Source organism: Syngnathus scovelli, chromosome 17 (assembly GCF_024217435.2).
Source record: "Syngnathus scovelli strain Florida chromosome 17, RoL_Ssco_1.2, whole genome shotgun sequence".
NCBI lineage: Eukaryota > Metazoa > Chordata > Actinopteri > Syngnathiformes > Syngnathidae > Syngnathus > Syngnathus scovelli.
The window spans coordinates 5,836,738-5,856,789 of NC_090863.1; the positions used below are offsets into that span (position 1 = coordinate 5,836,738).

The window sequence follows — 20,052 nt, forward strand, 5'->3', positions numbered from 1 at the left end:
TTGACGAGGTAATGCACCTATGTGGTCTGTAGGGGGCGCAACAAGCTCGACTGTACAGAGCGCTCCGGAGCAGCAAGTGTTAGCGTGAAGCTAACGCTAGCAATCATAACAACCCCCCCATTAAATTCGGGGCTTGGTCACTGGGTTGTTCCGCTGGCTACTTATTAGCCGGCTAAAACAGGGCGGCCATGCAGAAATATGAAAAACTCGAAAAAATCGGCGAGGGTAAGTTTTCATAAATACTCGCTGTTATGCCATTTTACGCTATTGCTATGTTAGCTTCTATGCATCTTATCTGTTAGCTGACGTTAGCTTGTTTTTTACGTCGTGTGCTTACTCAGTCCATATTTATAATAGTGAGGTTGATGTAAACGTGCTCATGAAAATGTCCGTGTGATCTCCTTAGCGTTGGGGGCGATGATCTAACTAGCGAGCCATGCTCATATAGCTCAGCAGTGTCATTCAATCTGAGTTAATTTATTTTTGTGACATTGACATCAATTCCTCAGGTACCTACGGGACTGTGTTCAAGGCTAAAAACAGAGAAACCCACGAAATAGTGGCCCTGAAACGAGTCCGTTTGGACGATGACGACGAGGTGTGTGTTTGAATTCAAACTGGTGTATTTGTGCACGCTAGCACGATGTTGCTAACCGCTTTCCACCCCCTACAGGGCGTGCCAAGCTCTGCCCTGAGAGAAATCTGCCTGCTGAAGGAACTCAAGCATAAAAACATAGTCCGGTCAGTGCATGTCGATTATTTACAGACTTTTTTTTAAATTCCAACTTAGTGGAGAAATTTAACAAATTCACAAAGCCTCCAAAACAAAGACTTCATATTACAATTCATCTTTTAAAATGATCCAGTTCTGCATCTGTTCTCCAGCGTGCACATGCAAATTCTACACAAATTGTGATCCCTAATTTAATTGTCCTTTGCAGACTACACGACGTGTTGCACAGTGACAAGAAGCTAACGTTGGTCTTTGAATATTGTGACCAGGTGAGAAAACCTCAAATCGGCTCACTTGTAGACATCTGAGCTAATATTTACTTTTTCCACCATGCAGGATTTGAAGAAGTACTTTGATAGTTGCAATGGAGATTTAGACCCTGAAACAGTGAAGGTAAGAAATCAGAATGGTGTCACTTGAGCCCAACTGTGTCAGTCATCAGCTTTCCTTCGTCTTTCCAGTCGTTCATGTTCCAGCTGTTGAAGGGACTCGCTTTCTGTCACAGCCGCAATGTTCTTCACCGAGATCTTAAACCGCAGAATCTCCTCATCAACAGAGTGAGTCAACCTGCAAAGACACATAATGCACCGTATTGATACATCCGTTTCATTCACGCTTGCGTTTACAGAATGGCGAGTTGAAGCTGGCCGACTTTGGGCTCGCTCGAGCGTTCGGTATTCCCGTGAGGTGTTATTCAGCCGAGGTAAGATACCGTATGGCGCGCTAATCGCTAACTAGTTAAATGCTGAAGACATGAATGACCCTTGGAAATCATTGGAAGATACTCACATTTGCTTTAAATGGGATTTAAATCAATAAAGTAGGAAATATAGGAAAACAATATATACTAAAAACAAACACTTCCTATGGTGTCATGTTTTTTATGTACTGTACATTTTTATCAAATTGAAAATTCCTGCAGGTGGTGACGTTGTGGTACCGACCCCCAGATGTGCTGTTTGGCGCCAAACTTTACTCTACCTCCATCGACATGTGGTCTGCTGGCTGCATATTTGCAGGTATAATTTTCAGTGCACACACACACACTCATTGGACTCTTCATTAGGTACACCAATGCAGTCCGGTCATCAAACTGTTTTTTTTTTTTGACTGACACTGTAAACAAAAATGGTGCTATAAACCTAGAACTTAGTTTGTCTGGAGTTATGTATCTGATCTGTTGTCTTTGGATTCAGAGCTCGCTAACGCCGGAAGGCCTTTATTTCCCGGGAATGACGTGGACGACCAGCTGAAAAGAATCTTCAGATATCTTTTTTTTTCTCTGTCTCTCAACGTGTCAATGTAGTCTGGATTATTCCATTTAGACTAGATTTATCCAATTGGCTAATTCCCATTTACGCCACACATTTTGTGACTGTAGCTTTTGTTTCGCTTTCTTTAACTGCCCGGCACGTTGTTGGGAACGCCGACAGAAGAGCAGTGGCAGATGATGACCAAGCTCCCAGACTACAAGGTAGCACATGTACAAAGTGTCGTGTATGTGTGTCTGTGTGTGTTTTGGACTCACCGCTTGCTGTGTTTGCAGCCATATCCTTTGTATCCAGCCACCACCTCGCTGGTCAACGTGGTGCCCAAACTCAGCAGCACAGGTCGAGACCTTCTTCAGGTACGGCACACGTTCTGCCCAGCGACAGAGGGCTCCAAAGGAAGCCCTGACTGCACCCAATTAAATAGTTAGAATTTGGGAAAACATGGAAATAAATATGTCGTAAGAGTTCCACAAAATATAAACAAGAAAGCCCCAGTGACCATTTTGCTGTCCTCCCACACAGAACCTTTTGAAATGTAACCCGCAACAGAGGATCTCCGCAGAGGAAGCCTTGCAGCATCCTTACTTCGCCGACTTCTGCCCGCCCTAAATCCTTCATCGCATCCCGGTTCCACGTCAGCCGCCAATCAATCCGGTCCTCCCAGTCACGCTAGCAGGTCATTAGAAGCAGCTCCGTGAAGGCCGATCCCACCTTAAAAGAACCGTGGCCAAAGCGGCTCTTTTATACCACACACTACCGACTGCATTCATTTACCCTGGTAGAGGACTATAAATTTAGAAACAAATTTTAGAAACTTTTAATTTAACACACAGCCACAGAACCACTTAGGGGTCACTTGTTGCTAGGCAGAATTGGTCTCATAGAGCTGAAGCCACAATTTGAGGAAATGTATTTTGAATATCTGAGTCCAAAAGATGACAACAAAACAAAATGCATCAAGTGGGTACATCATGAAAAAGCAGCTTTACACTGAGATTTTGTGGTGGACCTAATTAAAAAATTAAATAAATTGGCCACTAGTCCAAAATTGGAGGAACCCTGTGCTGCTCCTCATTCATTGAAAAATATTCTCCGGGCAGCTATTATCTCCCGGTGAGTTGCAGCTTAATCAAAACAACATTTAGAATTTGACTCCAAAAAAACACTACAAAATAAAACGATATTTTCCATTTTTATCAAACAAACCTACGGTCCTTTCCGGTCGCCTCTTTCACGATTGTATGATGACAATAATAGCATGACAAGTTAATTTATGATTTTGTATAAGGCCCCTATTTTATATTTGTCTTTGCACACTTTTTTTTTTTTTAAACATTTTGTTTTGCATCATGATTTTCGCTGTTAGTTTTGCACACTGACGTTATTGCAGCTGGTTTTCAATAAACGAGCCAATATAATTCCAGTAGTGTCACAGTGGACCATTAATATAATTTATATTATCTTTGGATATCTACACACACACATTGTTTGTAGTGCACTACTGTCAGGGTTGTGCAATTCCTCCGAGGGCTTTCCAAAATCGCTGCAGAAATGTTCTGAAACATTCGAACAAACGTTTACCATTACTGAAAATAATAAGCCGTTATGGCTTAAGCGTATTGTGAATTGATTTATAACAAATATGCTGAGGTTTTATTGTTTGAAAATTGTATTTCGGGCCAGATCAAATGCTGCCGCGGGCCCGCAGATGGCCCACAAGCCGTACTTTACTCTGCACCTGATCTATGACACACTTTAAACAGGACAAATCGCATTTTCATATTTTCTTGCCTTTTTAATTTTTTATTTTAACACGTCGCTTATACTCCGATAATATCGTTCATTTTGATTGTTAGGGCCAAAGCCTACAAAGCTTGAGATGTTTTCAGAGCAGCTATCACTTCTTTTGTCAGGTAGTGATGCAGAAATATGGTTGCATGTATTTATTAATGCTGGAATGTGAATCTTGGTTTAGTACTACTGTGTTCTGTAGCGTTTAGCGGGCTCTGTACAATTGAAGTGGATTACGTTGTCAAAGCCACAAGTGTTTTCTATGAAGTTTCACATGTAGAATTCTTTAAGACAACGTTTGGGTTTTTATTTCACAGTGAAGAGTGATTTTTTTTTTTTTTTTTGCCAAGTTGCTTTTGTTGGTAGAAGTTAATAAGATTGAGTATTCAGTAAAGTGGACATAAATGCGCTTCCTTGTTTTTTTTTTTACCCCCCTCGTCACTTTGAATGCTAGTTTCACAGATGCTATGTCAGTCACAAAATACTAATATTTAGAGCGATTAACTTCCAAAAAAGTAAATGCTGAAATTATCAGAGAAATAAAAGGCCAACAGCCGCGAGTCCGATGGGTAAATATCCACTTTATTATACTCGATCGTTGTTACATCACAAAGTGTCATTTGTGACTTTTGTTACACGTTGAGGAATATTTAGAATAAGAAGAATAACAACGGGATACAACGGTGGAATTGTACAATGCGTTTGTGTCGTTAAGGAACGGAACGTGTGCGTCACTCGTGGATGATTCTCAAGTCACGTTAGTGCTAATCACCAAGACACTTATGGCCTACATCCCACACATGGAAACAGTCGGTCTAAGGTCTATATATACTGTACCTGTTCCTGTAATTTATACATGACACGAATGAACAGTACGGCATTTCTTTATGGCATTCATTTGTGGTTATATACACGCTCCAGGTCACCGTTTTGATCGGAGCTTCTGTAGACAATAGATTACTATCACAAGGCATTGTGCTGATTTATCGATGAAGAAGAGTCGAGGCCACACTGAGAAGAAGAGGAACAGTGCAGCAAGTCAATGAATTATGGGAATATGCGAGTAATGATGCAACATTGACAAATAAGAAAATGTTTTTATTTGTACCTATGGGAGGGTTATATTACTACGCAATATTTTGTAATAGTGAAGTATGAAGTTAAAACGATCACAGTCACGGTCTTTCCAGGAATTTTACGAGAAAATATTTTTGGGTGAAAATCACGCTGTACTACTAGAAATAGTTGTAATATTTCGAGGCTAGTCATTTTTACAAAAATTGAACAAATATGATGAATATTTTGTGTATCTTTTTGGTCAAAATTTCAATCGCATGAAAAAAGGACCTTTGTACTCCTACTTTTCCTGTTTTAGTCTTTCAGCGTGGCCCTCATACTCCTTCATCCCAATGAAATAAGACACACTTGACATGATTAAGAAAGGCAACGAAAGATGTTTTCAGCTTTGCTCGCATCCGCAAAGTGAATGATCACACGTGTTTTCCATTCTGATATACGACATGATGGATTTAAGATCAACAGCAACAACAATCAGTCTGCTAAGGTCACCCTGGAGAAGGAGCACATATAAAGAAGCCATGTGTTTTTCTTTGTGGTCACGTAGCAACTTCACTTGCTTTTTGGACACTGGGATTGAAAAGAAATTATGTTGCATTTAAACCTGAGTTGTGTTTCTTTTTATGATAGTATTCTATTTCAATCCAGGTATTGAGAAACTACTGTACACTTCTACGGTATTTGTTATTCTCTGATAAATCAATTGTTTCACAGTTTGCTGTCCCCCCCCCCTCACCCCAACAAAAAACACAAACATCAGGTTGTCAACAAGCAAACTCCTCAAAATTGCCTAGAGTCGGGTGACGAGGTAACATGTTCGGCGTGAATCCGAGACTGTCCGAGTGACTCCGGAGTGTGTCACAGGTGCTCTGCGGAAAGACGGGGAGAGGAGTGTGGGGGGGGGAGGGGGGGTCGTGATGAGTCAACGGGATCAAACCAAGGAATGATGATGAGGATGTGTGAAGCACACGTAAACATGAGGGTGAAAGGAAAGGAGGAGGGGGAAAAAAACACAATCTTAGTCCTCATTTTTAGTCCGTGTTGTACAGAGGTGCAACAATTCGATTAATCAGCAACTAATCAAATTAATCAACTACTATTTTGATAATTGATTAATCTTTTAGAGACATTTTTTTGAAGGGGAACTAAAGACAAAAATGTTCTTAGGAAGAATATGTTGTCACGGCTCACTTTTTTTTTTTTTCGGCTTTGGTCACGCGACATTTGCAATGAGAGTTCATTATTAACCAAAATGGCGGCCACCTGAGCTAGATGAAATGAATTAACTTGCTTTATTCTTATTCCACAAACGTGATATTATCAAAATATTTTGTTAGACGTGGAGATGCATAAAACATATTCTTGCTCACAACATTTATACATTTAGTTCCTCTTTAACCTGAAATTGTTTCAAATTGTTTGAATTTTCATATCTCAACAGTAAATATTGTCAAATTTCTGCAGTCCTGCATGAAAGCAGACTCAATTAATCAAGACTTTTGCAAACCGAATCCATTTTTTCAGACTTTTCTGCTCTTCTTTTCCATTGGGATGTACGTAATAAAGCGTTGGTCACGAGGGAAAAACATGCGGCCAATATGTAGTCTATTCACGGATACCGAAACATTTGCTGCCAGTCAGAGTGTGAAAAGCTTCCCGCCGACAAAGAAGTCTTTTCAAATGGTGTGATAAGTAATGCGTCTCGAGATGCTATCTGTGCTCCGGCCTCTAAAACGGAGCATCAGCGCTACGGGGAAGTGATACAAGCTTTCAATGAATATGTAATGCATTTTCACAAGGGCTAGGCGGCATTATTTGCCGAAACAAAGTCTGCGTCCGCAGAGAATCAAAGCGACTCAAGTCATCCGTAAAACTGACAAAGAGAAGATTTCCACTCTGATTGCTTCCCGAGGCAAACTGTCCTTGAGTAAAGAGGCACTCGCTAGCTGCACTGCATCAACTGTTTTTTTTTTTTTCCACTGCACTCAACTTGACTATACAGTAGCCCTGCAGTGGGAAAGAAAAAAAACGGTACAGTGAATGCATCACGATGAGAGACGCTATGAAACAGCAACATAGAGGAAAAGAGGCATGTTGCTATTGTTTTTCTTTCTTCACCTAATAAGTGTGTTTTTAATTTTAATTCTTTTTTCTTGTATAGCCTTTCCTTCTTATTTAGCTGTTATAGGTCAATTTAGTTAGCTATTTTTTTTTCTATCCAATTAAAAGCCTTCAGACTAATTTGCTGGTGGAAAAACGCAGGTATTTAAAAATAATGCTTTGTTGTAAATGTTAAAGCACAGATGGAGTGAGGTTCCCTAATTTGGCCCAAGTTAGCGTCGTCATAATTATTTCAGGCTTGCAATTTGTGTGTTGATGATGCTATCATTAAATTGCTGCTTATTTTAAAACGAATGTGACATCATGAGGGGAGTGGGGGGGAATGAGGATGCGTGAGATGATTTAATGACAGTGTGGGAGTATATATTAGCAACTTGGGCGTGCTACCTGGGGGCATGATTAGGCGTGACACCAGGGCTGCTTGGGGTCTCTGGAAACTCCTGGAATAGACACCATGAAAGAAAGATGGGTGAGGGTGACTGAGATGAAAGTAGGCACAATGCGTTTGGTGTTTGGAAAAAAGAAGAAGGGAAAAAAAAACAGGTGGAAGATGACGTGGAATGCACGTTATATAAGGTGAGGTATTGAAGTGGATGCGAGTCAACGTTTTAAATGAGCTTCACTTCACTAGTGAGGTGTCTGGTGAGATATGGGACACATTGAGAAGCGGAGGAGGAGGAAGAGGCGGAGATGACGAACAAACGTATGACATGGATGGTGCACAAGGCAGCAAATATCACAAGTTACTCGTCAAGTGAAAGCGCGAAGTACAATAAATTTTACAATAAAAATTGCCGTGCCATTATCTCACCCTCACAGTCACAAACGACAAAGTTGGCCTGACTTGCATGCAATCTTTTCTTCTCACTTAACTTTTGTTATTTAGTAGTTGTGATGTTTTAAAAAAAAAAAAAAAATTCTGACATCTAAGGAGCCACGCTGGGAAAGTGTTAGCCATATTATTTTCCAACCAATGCACAGGGGAAGTTGTATTTTGGCAGACGAAAGCTACTTAATGTCATAAAATTAGCATTACAGCTGTCAAATTAAGCTAATTCCACTCATCAGGGAGAAGAGCCTCCCGAATCCCCCCCCACTGCAATTTTTCACGATGAGCATCGAAAGAGATGATGATAGATTACCAGATTGTCACTCTGACAGCGCTGCGGTCGCTTCTTGCGCATGCAGTACCCCAAAACTTTGTCTTTGAATACCTGAAAACAACATTTAGGAGTCAGAAATAATGACTGCGAACTGTTGGGAGGACAAAAAAAAAAAAAAGTTGTGGCTTTACCTCGTATAAGTAGTCAAATATTTCCAGTATTGTCAGCACGCTGGCTCCTATGAACAAACCCATCTGCCCTCCGATGTCACCTTGAAGATGAGACGTGAGGAGACATGGACATGTGTTATTTCTCATGTTAAAGCATCCGTCGGGGTTTCAGCCAAGTCTGCAGCCGCAGGTCTTACCGAGAAGCCCGGCAATTTCGTATGCCTTCTTCTGCTCGATCTTCTCGTAATTCAGAGCTTCAAAGAAGATGTCCAGAACCAAAATGTTTTCTCTGGAGAGGTGCAAAGGTCACACAGGAAGCACAGCCGACACACGTTTGAGTAGCCGTTCGTGACTGACGGTCGACATGTGATAATTGAGTACACTTTCATTATTGTTACATTGAAGGTGAACGATGGAGACTCATCACGCATGCACACGTTAGAAAGAAAAACACAAGCATCTGGTGCAGAGATTCCAAAAGTGTGGTATATGTGCTACACAGGCGCCCTCTAGTGGTACTCCGTGTGCGATTTTAGCAATGGACACGGCACCAACGAGCGCATTTTGTTTTTTATCCGTCCAGTTGTATTTTATCTCGTGTGAAATATATTTGACTTAAATCATTAAAGTAGATTTTTTTTCCCCGCCATGTTAATGATATAAAATACTGAAACTGTGCCTAATGTTGGATTTGACTTTTTTTCAAACCGATGCCAATACGAGTACTCGCTCCTGAGAACTCATTGATACCGATACCAAGTACCGATACCGCAATTTATGATAGATAAAATTAGATTAAAAAATTACATTTCAATAAATATAATTTAAATTAAATGTACTTGGTGTAAAAAGTTTGAGCACCAGTGTTGTAGTTTACCCAACCACTAACGCCAAGTCATACTCACCCGATATACTGCTCAGTTTTGTTGAATTTCTTAGCCAGATACTTAGCAGATGCTTTACTGGGGATCTTAACCATGGACAGCTCCTTGCCATAGCGAGTCATGTTGCAGGGGGTCTGACACACACAGTAATCGTTGTCTTTCTCTACCAAAAAGTCTGTGGATGATCAAAGGCCGTCAAACATCGCTGCGGAGAAACAATCCTGCACGCTACAGGCGCTAAAAATAACTCGGCACACATCAGGAGAGTTGCAGTCGCTGCCATCGTTCACTTTCCATGAAAGCAAAGCATTGTACCCAGAAGGGGAGGGAGGGGCTTTTCATTTAAGACCATTACATATACAGTAAATTCTCTTTTTCCTCAAATAATGGCATTCGCTGTAGTAGTACTTCATTTTAAATATTACAGTGATGACACAACGAATGAATCTGGTGTGCTCACCTAAGGCCGGGTCAGCGCAGTCTTTGTACTGCTCAGGTGTGCACACAGTGGAAGTCCCTGCGTTCAAACAACAATCACGGTTACGCCTGACATTAACCAAACGTTTTGCCGACCTCCTACCCGGCATGTGGACCATTCTGCAGTTGCAGTTTTCCAGCAGGTAGCGAGTTTCACAGTCGATGCGGCAGGCGGTGATGCTGTACGTGGAGAAGTACTCTGAGTCGATGGGAGTCGATTTGCAGTCTCCCCAAGGCGGAGGGAGGTACTGAAGCTGAGGGCAGGGGGGGAAGAAAAAAAAAAGTGTATTGTTCCAGCGGATTACGGCATGCTTTTCACGTCCCAATCAAAAATATTGACAGGCCTTTAAAACCCAACACGGTGTACAAAAAAAAAAAAAACGTGTGGTCACACCGACATCGGTAACAAGCAGACTCCATGCAGAACATTAAGGATGCAGGTCTCATCTCGTAAGAGGAGAAAACAGAGTACCATGGGAATAGAGACCGGCTCACACTGGACACCACAACCAGAAGACGAAAAACCATCGAGCTCAAACCAAAACTCGCATATCAACTGGACTTGGAACCGCTGCGATAAAGAAGAGGGTGGGCGGGGGGTAATGTGGTGGACAAAAGTTCGGAGACATTAAAGCATAACAAATGCAAAACCAGTTAAGATGAACAGGGGGCGGGACTTCACCCTGCAGGGACTTTTGGGTGGTTAGGACATCATCAACATTGTGGCATGCAGCAAGCCCAGAGAAACAACAGCGGACTGTACTCTACCCTCTGCTCTTGGGTGGAAACAAAGGTTTGGAAGCCGGGGGCCACCCCGAAGCCCAGCTGGTGGAGGAAAGGAGGCTCTGACTGAGCGTGAAGCTGTACCTTTATGCCGGCCTCATAAGACGTCTCATCTGGGCGAGGGGGGGAGGGGTGAGGGAACACACAGCCAGCGCGCGTCATTAATAGTAAAAAGTTCACGAAAGCAGGCAGGAGATCGAAAGAAGTGAGAGCCTCCTGCCGTCGCCGAGCTAGCCCGTTAGCGTCACGCTGAAACAACAAAGCTGCTACAATTGTTTTTTTCCAAAATGGCATTCAATCCAAAAGTTCAACTAATAGTTTCTGTAATTGATTTCAACAGCATGATTTAAAATGACACCATTTCATCATCCATCTGTTCTTTTGTATAAGACACTAATGTTTGGCGCATAATGAATTGACGCCGCTGTGGTGATGAATCATAAAATGACAACTCCTGCGTGCTTGTTTTTAGTCTTCGTGATAATTAATAGCGCACATTATTTTACAGATGCAAATGGTTGAATGCATCTTTGTGGTGTTTTGAAGAAAAAAAGGAAAGAGCAGGACTGTGTTCCCATGTTTGTGGTGTCCAGGTTTTGGGTCATCCCATGTTATTCTGCTGAAACAAAAACAAGGTGGCTTGTATTTCATGCTCGTGGTTTTGGGCTGAGACGAATGGGAGCAAAATCAATGAAACACAATGAACCCAATGTTTGAATGAATGACTGCTGCAGTCCTAACGGACAGCTTTTGTCATTTGTGCGAAGCCACTTTTCATCTTTTATCGACAGGATTGAAAAGGCCACAGCAAGACTGAACTGTCAGCATTTCGGGAAAATCTTCACAGTGCGTCGCGAGGAAACAAGGTGTCAGCGAGTTTGATGGTCAAATTCAATGTGAAAGAAGACCTTTTAAGAAGTCCGTCAGTCTGACACAGGTAGCCAAAAGCTTTTTGAAGGCTGCCATGGAGGATGTGCTCATTTAAAAAATAAAAAAATAAAGTCCTTGCTATTAAGTTGATTTTTTTTTTTTGCAATGATGTGTTGGCATAACAACCAGAAACCTGCGTAAGTGGCCTTGTGGGTCTTGAATCTCACAATGTTGGAACACACATTTACGTGTCTGAGTCACCTTTAATTTCCTTTTATTATATGTTCATGTAATCAACAGAATTCCAAATATATCTTTCAAGACCGTAACTTGCAAACTATTTGTTGGCATAACAACCAGATACCGACCAAATATGGCGTTACGGGTCTCGATATTGTCATGTGAGCGCTGAATTAAAGCTTTTAAGTCTCGACAAGTCACTTTACATCATCGTGCTGATAAAAGGTAAGTCGATTTCGCATTTGTGTTGTGTATTTAACACTCACACATTTGTGTTTGTCAAAACAATGGCTGTGAAGTTAATGCTCATTTAAGATTTATATTTGGAAAACATTTGATCCTTCTTGTTTCCTTTTATTTGTTTTCTGACTCTCATTTTCTTGCACTCAAACTTGCTATGCTACCTAAAAATAGAGATGAAAAATCCGTCAACAACAACCAATCGGGGAGCAAGGTAGCTTTTCACGGTGATAATGAGGCTCGTTAAATTGGCAGCACTCCACTTGTACTGAAATTGATTTTGCTCTGAGGAATTGATGATAGCCTGGCAAAGGATTTGACGTAGGGAGGGGTCGGGGCAAACACGCAGCCAAGCGTTGATGGCGCACGACGGTTATGAATGTGATAACAATGCGGTACCAGTTGCTGCTGACATGATACAAAAGTTTGAAAACCAGGAGCCACGCCAAATCCCAGCTGGTCAATGAAGGGCGGCTCGTCCTGGCTGTGGATCTGAACCTTGATTCCCGCTTCGTAGGAGGTCTCATCTGTGGATATACATACAGCACGCCACACCTTTATCAGGCCAAATTCGCCTGTGGAAATATGATTTGGTGGGGATTTTATTTTTATTTTTTCCTTTCTCGCTTCTTTCATTGGCAGGGATGCTGCAGCATGCTGTGCTGGAAGCCAAGATCACATGTTAGATTTATGACACGTGGTTAAGGAATGCGTGAAGCCTAGTGGGGGTGTTCAATAAATGTATAAGATCTGCTGCAAATTCAAAATTGCATTATTTATACCGTGTTGGCCCCTTTGTCTTGTTTGTTGCGCTCCGATATAATACTTACCGTATTTCCTCAAATAGATGCCCATTTTTTCCCCCCTCCCTAAATCTAATCAATCAACATTCTAATATTTAAATATCACAAACTGTAATATAGTATAATTATACCGACAAGACCTCCCCATCATCTCAGTCAATCTGTAAAATATATCACATTTTTGTATTGAACTGTTCTGACAAATAATTGTCCACCATTTTGTCATTTACTGAGACGTTCCTGTGAAGAAACAAAAATTCAGTCTGTGGATGAACTAACTTAACGTGATTTGTGCGGCTTTTGCCAGTCACTATTAATGACACACAATAAAGTCCAAGTGCACAAACCTGTCTCCCCCCAGACAGGAAGATATTCATCCTGCTGAATATCCAGCATGATCTCCAGGCCATTGCCTGTGCCTCCTTTCAAGGTGGTCAACAGCGGGTTGCCGTCGAGTCCGGAGTTGAAAGTGTAGCATTTCCCGTAGCGTGTGTAAATCTGTAGGAGCCCAAAAAAGAAAAAAAAATGGAGTAAATTAAGAGTATAGATATTTGACCAAAACCAGGTTTGAATGAATGTGATCAATGTGGGGATCCACACGCCAGGCAGACTCATGACTCAAGTGATTCCGAACGGCAGTCGCTATCAATCTATGGCCAATTTCGCTGCAAATTTCCCACGGGTACGCCAATTTGTTGGTGATTAAATAAGAGACGAGCGAGCCGACGCTCACAAACAAACTCAATTGGCTCGGTAGAAGATACTTGCGTGTCTTGCCGCTAATTAAGGATTGATGCGTCATTTCCACAGAAGGCTTTTTCCCACCAAATGTACGTCTGCTTCGATAAATCCAGTCGACTGAGAAAAGCCTCAGCGCTTGTAGGGCATAAATTGGACATTTCTGCCACCATAATCTTGAGCCGCTCCAATGAATATGAATATTTACAATTTATTTAGATTTTGTTAGCAAGGCAACGGCTGACGTTTTAGATGCAGACGGCGTGGTTGATTAAATCGGCGTGGTTCAATTTGAATTGAGATTGAAACGCCGACGGCTCGATCAATATCAATGTGTTCGTCAGAGTTGAAAACCAGCGGCAAGGCCTGAGGGGAAAGTATAGAGCAGAAAATGAAGGACAGGCTTTCAATCTCATTTGAAGCAGATTATTGACAGATTTAACTCCTTGGGTGAAATTCATGCTTTGCAAAGCTAGTTGTTTGATTCAGAAATCAACATGAAGCTAAAGAAGCCACTTCTTTAATGACGTAGCATGCTAAATGCTAATCCAGTGTTTACAACAAAATGTCAAAAAGTCACATTGGCTTCTTATTTCAAGAGCCACATGACTTTCAAAATGTGATGTAATATCTGGCAACATATAATTCTGCTCAAAATTCACAAAGGAGATAAAACATGCAGCAGGTAGAAAAAAAGAAAGAAGTAATCTCGTACCCTAGTGACTTTCGGGCATTATTTATTTGCCTTTGGAATATTTTTTTGATGTCATTACAGTACAAGCTGTGGACTGGAACTCAAATATGCATTACAAATGCCACCTGCGGCTGTCAATCAATGTCTTTTCCCCTCCACAGAGCTGTAGATGTTTAATTAGAGAAGCTAAAAGATAAATTAGGACTGAGCTAGCTTGACTGAATAATAAACAATCTCATTTCAAGTCATCCGACATTGCTGGCAAAGCAAATTTGATTTGAAATTGAGAGAAACTCGGAAGGACTCAAATAAATCGCACTAAAGGTATTGTTAGCATTGGAGAATATATGAAGTTGATTTCCCACCACGCCATAATCCAGCTGACTCTTAAAAATTCAAAGCAGTGCCAATCTGTTACAGAGCCTTAAGATCCAAAGGTACCCATCCCCCGCCATATTTTCTCATACACACGTATGTGACAAACACCTTCATCTACATACAGTGCTGAAGTTCTTGGCGGTGCAGGTCTCACCGCGAAACCTGCACTGCAGCAGCATGTCCTCCAGCCGGTGTCCGAGGCGTGCCATCATCTCGGTGGTGTTGACGCGCTGGTATCGGGGCAGTCGGGCGTAGCTGCTGAAGTCCAGCAGGCTCAGCAAACCTTGCTTGTGACTCTCCTTCAGGATGGCCAAGCTCCTCTCCACCACGGTGTGGTTGGCGTACAGGAGGTCCATCCAGTAGCCGCTGTGATACAGGTCGTCCCTGGTCAGACCGGACGTGCGGAAAACGTTCTTGTTGCAGAAGGTGACGGCCGGGAAGGACATGCTGTGAGCCCACACCATGTAGATCTTGGTCACGGCCGGGTAGGACATAAGGTAAAGGACTCTGTTCCTGGACCAGGTAAGGAGGAGGGCAACGCTGACCAGAAAGGCCACGACCCAGGCCCCCCGCTGCAGCTTGGATTTGTGAGGCGAGAACATAAACTTCAAGCCGTGGACTTTAGTCCTCGTGACGAAATTCACCGTCATCTCTTTCCATGTTGGTTTGCTCAAGTTGAGAAACTCCGAGGCGTCGCTTCGCGAGGAAACAGTGATCACCATTTCTGCTCCTTTTACCTACGACGACTCCAACGTGACTTCTCGGTTGAAAATCCCCAGCGGCTGTGACGGGAGCCTTTGTGTTCTCTGCTCAGGCTTGCGGATTTGTTGCCAGAAACATCAAGTGTGGCTCCTCAGGATGAAGAAAATCTATTGAACCAACCAGCCGAACACGTCTGACGCTGAAAATCATCAACCGTCCATTCAGTTGCAGATGTCACACAAAAATCTTGATTAAAAAAAAAAAATTGGGGGGACTGGGACTCCCTTCTCCAATGTCAGATTGCAGAATTGGAGTTTGTTTCTTTTGGTGCTCCTCCCTTTTTCTTCCAGCACAAATTGAAGAGGTGCTTTTATTTCAGTCTGTTGACGCGCAGCCCGCCGAAAGAAAGAGAAAGCTTGTTGCGTCCCGCACGCACTCACTCGCTCTATAGTGAGGTGGAGCCAGCGGATGAATAACACCACCCCCACCCATGAAGTCGATTTGGGACACGGAAGGAGTAAATCCATCAGAACTAAAAAGTCACACTAATTAAATTTATGCTCTATAATTTTGGAAGAAAAAAAAAACCAGCAGCTTGTTTTTTTGATCAATAGGGTCCATCGTAATTTTTGCATCCTTGCTGCATGCAGATGTGGCTTTATTAAATAAACATTATGCTTTTAAGATAATCGCAGCATTTTATAGGGGCTATAAAAGTAGATTTTTTTTTTTTAGTCCGACACAACATAACATTGTATCCTTATTAACATTCTGAAATCAAAGCAAAGTAAGGGTGAATTAGGAAAGCCCCGCCCTTATTTGACTTACAGCCCAGTCGCTCCACTTAGTGACCCCGTCGATCCGGCCGTGCATAGATTTCTTTTATGCCGGTGGTGGCGCCATAAAAATGACACACCCCCTTAACTAGACCTTTGCTTGATTGCTTTGTGTGATACATGAATGCTGGCTTTCAAAATTGTCCTTTGTCAGCAGTTTGACCCCAAAGTCATTATTACGAGTTATTGCTGGCGTCAGATGTTACGGCCGGTATTGCAAAGCGATGGTAATCATTTTAAGTCTTTCATATCCAGTCGGCATCTCCTCAAGCTTTGAAAGGAATGGAATTAAAATGAAAATGCTTGGGGGGAACACAACTAAATCTTTTAGTAATAGAAGCAAAACTAACTCATTCTAGCCTTATATTGAGCTTTCAGTTTGGTCTTGCTTTTAAAGGTTTCTCTGAGGTTTTATTTGTTTTCAAAATTTGCATAGACCTGATCAATTGCTCACTTATTTTCGAGTTTTTTTTAACTGTAAGTAAATGCGCCACAGCTAATAATCATCAGTATCATATTTTCCATCCAGATCTTATTTCTGCCACTTGCGTTAGATTCCGCTGTTCTATTTTTATCTCAGTCTTCACATCATTTTTTTAAACCCTTAAACAAGCGGTCAGTTCCTATGTGACTTTTTTTTTTTTTTTTTTGCCTAGGCTCAGTGATCTGTGAGTTTGTCAAGCCACTGACAAGGCCGCCCCGTTCCTGTCAAAGCCCAGTTGAGCCCCAGAGGTCTCATTAAAAGGAGGAGCAGGGCTTAAAAGGAATAACGAGACGAGGTCCTTCAAGGGCCAGCGAGAACGCTCCACACCGAATGAGAAAGTGGCGGCAATTAAATGCACATTGGAAAAAAGACGGCGCTGAGATGGAAGGCGAAAAGCACCGTTTACAGGCGCCATGCTGCTAATAAGTTAGCGTGCCTTTTTTATCATTATGTCCCCCAAAAAGTATGTTATTCACTCAAAACTCAATAAATGTAGTATTAAGAGAAGTCTGACAATATTTGGGCATAGAAGCAATGAATATACATAAAAAATATGAAGTTGCTAGCCAATCATAATCGAATTGCACAGCCTCCATTGTTTTTCTGTGGTACATTTTGTATTTCTTGTTTTGTTGGCTTGACTCTTTGTCATAGCAACAAGGGATTTGGATTTAGATGCTCTGTGACAATCTGTTTGTGCTGTTTGCCACAAATGAGCACCGAGGGGAGAGATACGGTTAAGCTAGCCTCTTGTGCTAGCCGCTAGCAAGCAAGATCCTTGTTCAACACTAAAACCTGAAAATTGCACAAATTGGATGCTTTTTGGCATTGTTGTCATATAATTGATCTACATGTCAAATTAATTTCGATTAAAGAATTACATTTTCCCATCGGTGTAAATGTTTGTCTATATGTGCCAAAATATATTCCCTTGTCGACTCAATGTGAGGAGACAGCTTCAACAAACAACATGCGGTCGGTCACGCTGGTGGACGGCCGCCCGCCTTCTTAAGCAAAGGGAGACATCTTGTGGTCTGCCTTTAAAGGGTCCGGGAAAGCAACACAGCCGCTTAGTATGCGTCACAATAGCTGCCAGACAGGGATTTTGTAGCTTTTAATTGATTAAAAGCGACAAATAGTAGCTGGGTGTTGCGACACCACATTAAATAATTTCACGGCACACTGGGGCAGAATATCAGCAAGCATACGGGCACAGTCCACAAGTCCAAGTTGGTATCAGTAAGAAAAGACATGTCGGCAGCACCTGCCTAAAATGTCTCCTATTGCATGCTGTCACTCAAGCTTTTAGTTGGCAGCCTGCAGGCTGATAAAGTCACTCACTGCCTCCCTGAAAAAAAAAAAATCCTTCCCTAGCACTTTCATTTGCAAAAATATTCTCATTTTGATCCATATTCAATGTAGGGTTGCATTTTGCTTACTCAGCACGCGTTATCTTGTAGCCCAGTTATCCTGGAATGACGCAAAGTCGGCACTTGCCAGCAGCTTTTTTTCCCCCATTTTGCTTTTTAAACATGCAGCGGTGCATGTGATTAGCCAATCTGCTTCACAGCAAGAACGGGACATCTGCAGGTTGCAACTAAAGTGAAGACCTTTTTTAAGACTCCATTGCTCAAACTGAGGAAATGGGCAAAATGGCTTCAACATTGAATTTTAGATTATACACATCAAAATGCGAAGTAAAAATCTTCCGCCTTCACAATGACTTCCAAAATCCAAGTCATTCTTTGATCAAACCAAAAACAAAACATGATTCTGTGTAAGCAGCACCAACAGAAAGAACAGCAGAAGCTTTCTCCTCCAAACCAGATGTCTGCTGCAGTACCAAGACTGACCTGCGAGAGGCAGCATGGTGCCACAGGGCATCCAGAAAATACAAAGAAGAAATTCCTAATTGGCTATTCTTCCGTCCACGGATTGGTGGAACTCTTGTGTTGACGACAAACAGTACATCTGAAGTCACACGATGAAACATCTGCAAGGCTTCGAACCTTTCAATGTCAATATAGCATAACAATGCAACGTGATGTTTCCCGCGCAAAGGGAAACTCGATACCTAATAAAGACAGCCATTTAATACTACAGAAGAAGCAAGTCATCACTTTTATTGACTTAAGAGAGCAGGAAATAGAGCACAAAAGCCATTAGTGGGAAAACAAAACAAAAAAAATGTCATTTGAGCTGTAAAGGACATGAGATATGAAAGGTGAGTCATACCTCGATAAAAAAACAAAAACAAACGTGTGGCTTATTATAAAAACAGATGGTTTTGTTTTGGATGCTATGCCAGAGGCCTAATAGCTTTATCGTTTTTGGACATGTTCATGTTTGTGTGCTACTTCTAATAAGTTCATTAACATAATGGCTGCTGTCAAGTGGCACCTCTTAATGGCTTGGCATTCTGCTTAGTCAGCAAAAAAAGGCTCCCTCGACAACAAATTAGTCCTCCTCAGCGGTATTGATCCGCCTTACGAAAACACTGGCAACACCGATGGAAGGAAAAGATGACACATTTGCTCATCATGGACAACAGTTGATTTATTTATTATTTGCACTGCAGAGAGGCGCCGCGAGCCATCTTGGCTCCTTCCGTTTCACGCTCCACACAGCGCGGTCATTATACGCTCCTGGAACACACACACGCCTCACTCATGCCTCAAGTTGCGTGTCGCAGCCCTGGCTCGCCTCCAAAACCGGCTGACTGGCGATGATGGTGTCAGACCCCGGCGCGGTCCCAGTCCCAGCTCAATCTATGTCCGACTCGGCTATCCTTCCCCTGCTTTTATTTCTTTCCATCCAAGCTCTCTTTTATAACTGTCTTGCTTTTTATAGTATTTTAATCATTGAGTAAAAATAAAAAAAATCTCTCAACTTGATTAATAGAGCACTTAAAATATACACAAAAAATGGACTCAAACTAAACGCCAGCAGGAGCTGTGGGCCACGGCTCACACCCAGATTCTCACACACAGCAGTCCCCGCCTTCTAAATATATATCACTTCTGTGTTTTGGTTTTAATGAGACAATCAATCACCTCGACACGACAGCAAAGAGATTAATAACGATAATGGGGTGGAAAAAAAAAAAAAAAAGCTGGAGCAAATATTCTCATGCATTTTTTTAGTAGAATCTTGAGTGGGTGAATCGCTCATAATGTAATTTTCACACATAAGTAAAAGTAACCATAGGAACGCAAATGAGATTACAAGTTTTAAATGTTTCATAATTATTAAAACAAAGCAGTACAATACTTTGAAACTAGAACTTCAACCATCAATATGGAACAAATTGCATCTGACTTTGCTGTTACCTTGAAGGAAAAAGGCATCGTGATCTAAATAAATTTGAATATTCTCCAAATCTCTACAGATAAATAGCTCCAGGGTGAATAAATACAAGTGCAGTAGCGGCTTATTAATATCCACAGATTAGTCCGAACATCTGCTTCCATTGTTGCTGTCATGTCTCATTGGCTACATTAGAGGCACAGCGACATACATACAAAGAGAACCATAATTCAGAGTTTAGTGCAGACCTCCGCCAATTTGTTGTTGTCATTTGCTAACAAAAACAGCAGCATATGGAACATCGGCATGAGCCAGGAATGATCACGCGATTAACAAAAATAAATCAAATAT

General features: G+C 41.8%; 2 protein-coding genes across 8 annotated transcripts in view; one reads left to right on the plus strand and one right to left on the minus strand.

The window, feature by feature from the left end:
- Positions 1-27: 27 nt before the first annotated feature.
- On the plus strand, positions 28-4,204 carry cdk5 (cyclin dependent kinase 5). The gene is made up of 12 exons (XM_049747006.1): positions 28-225; positions 510-598; positions 674-741; positions 942-1,002; positions 1,070-1,126; positions 1,195-1,290; positions 1,362-1,436; positions 1,656-1,752; positions 1,930-1,999; positions 2,147-2,207; positions 2,280-2,360; positions 2,527-4,204. The coding sequence occupies exons 1-12, from the start codon at positions 189-191 to the stop codon at positions 2,611-2,613; spliced, it is 879 nt and encodes a 292-aa protein (XP_049602963.1). The 5' UTR covers positions 28-188; the 3' UTR covers positions 2,614-4,204.
- A 152-nt stretch (positions 4,205-4,356) lies between these two features.
- asic1c (acid-sensing (proton-gated) ion channel 1c) overlaps positions 4,357-20,052 on the minus strand; it is a 37,220-nt gene continuing 21,524 nt past the window's right edge. For 2 of the 7 annotated variants that reach the window (XM_049746988.2, XM_049746992.2), the window contains exons 2-11: positions 12,911-13,061; positions 12,160-12,287; positions 9,731-9,881; positions 9,611-9,667; positions 9,172-9,325; positions 8,464-8,555; positions 8,288-8,367; positions 8,136-8,207; positions 7,381-7,433; positions 4,357-5,741 (exon numbers count right to left, since the gene is read on the minus strand). In XM_049746988.2, coding sequence (XP_049602945.1) covers positions 5,663-5,741; positions 7,381-7,433; positions 8,136-8,207; positions 8,288-8,367; positions 8,464-8,555; positions 9,172-9,325; positions 9,611-9,667; positions 9,731-9,881; positions 12,160-12,287; positions 12,911-13,061 — 1,017 coding nt within the window. In that variant the 3' untranslated portion in view covers positions 4,357-5,662. Of the gene's footprint in view, positions 5,742-7,380; positions 7,434-7,455; positions 7,633-8,135; positions 8,208-8,287; positions 8,368-8,463; positions 8,556-9,171; positions 9,326-9,610; positions 9,668-9,730; positions 9,882-10,395; positions 10,524-12,159; positions 12,288-12,910; positions 13,062-14,495; positions 19,495-20,052 lie in introns of those variants that run through there. The other 5 variants (XM_049746986.2, XM_049746985.2, XM_049746991.2 and 2 more) reach the window with 5 other exon arrangements.

Coding starts and splice junctions, on each gene's coding strand:
- cdk5 (XM_049747006.1), top strand. CDS start 189: ATGCAGAAATATGAAAAACTCGAAAAAATCGGCGAGG. Junction 226..509: donor ACTCGAAAAAATCGGCGAGG/GTAAGTTTTCAT, acceptor TCAATTCCTCAG/GTACCTACGGGACTGTGTTC. Junction 2,208..2,279: donor CCAAGCTCCCAGACTACAAG/GTAGCACATGTA, acceptor CTGTGTTTGCAG/CCATATCCTTTGTATCCAGC.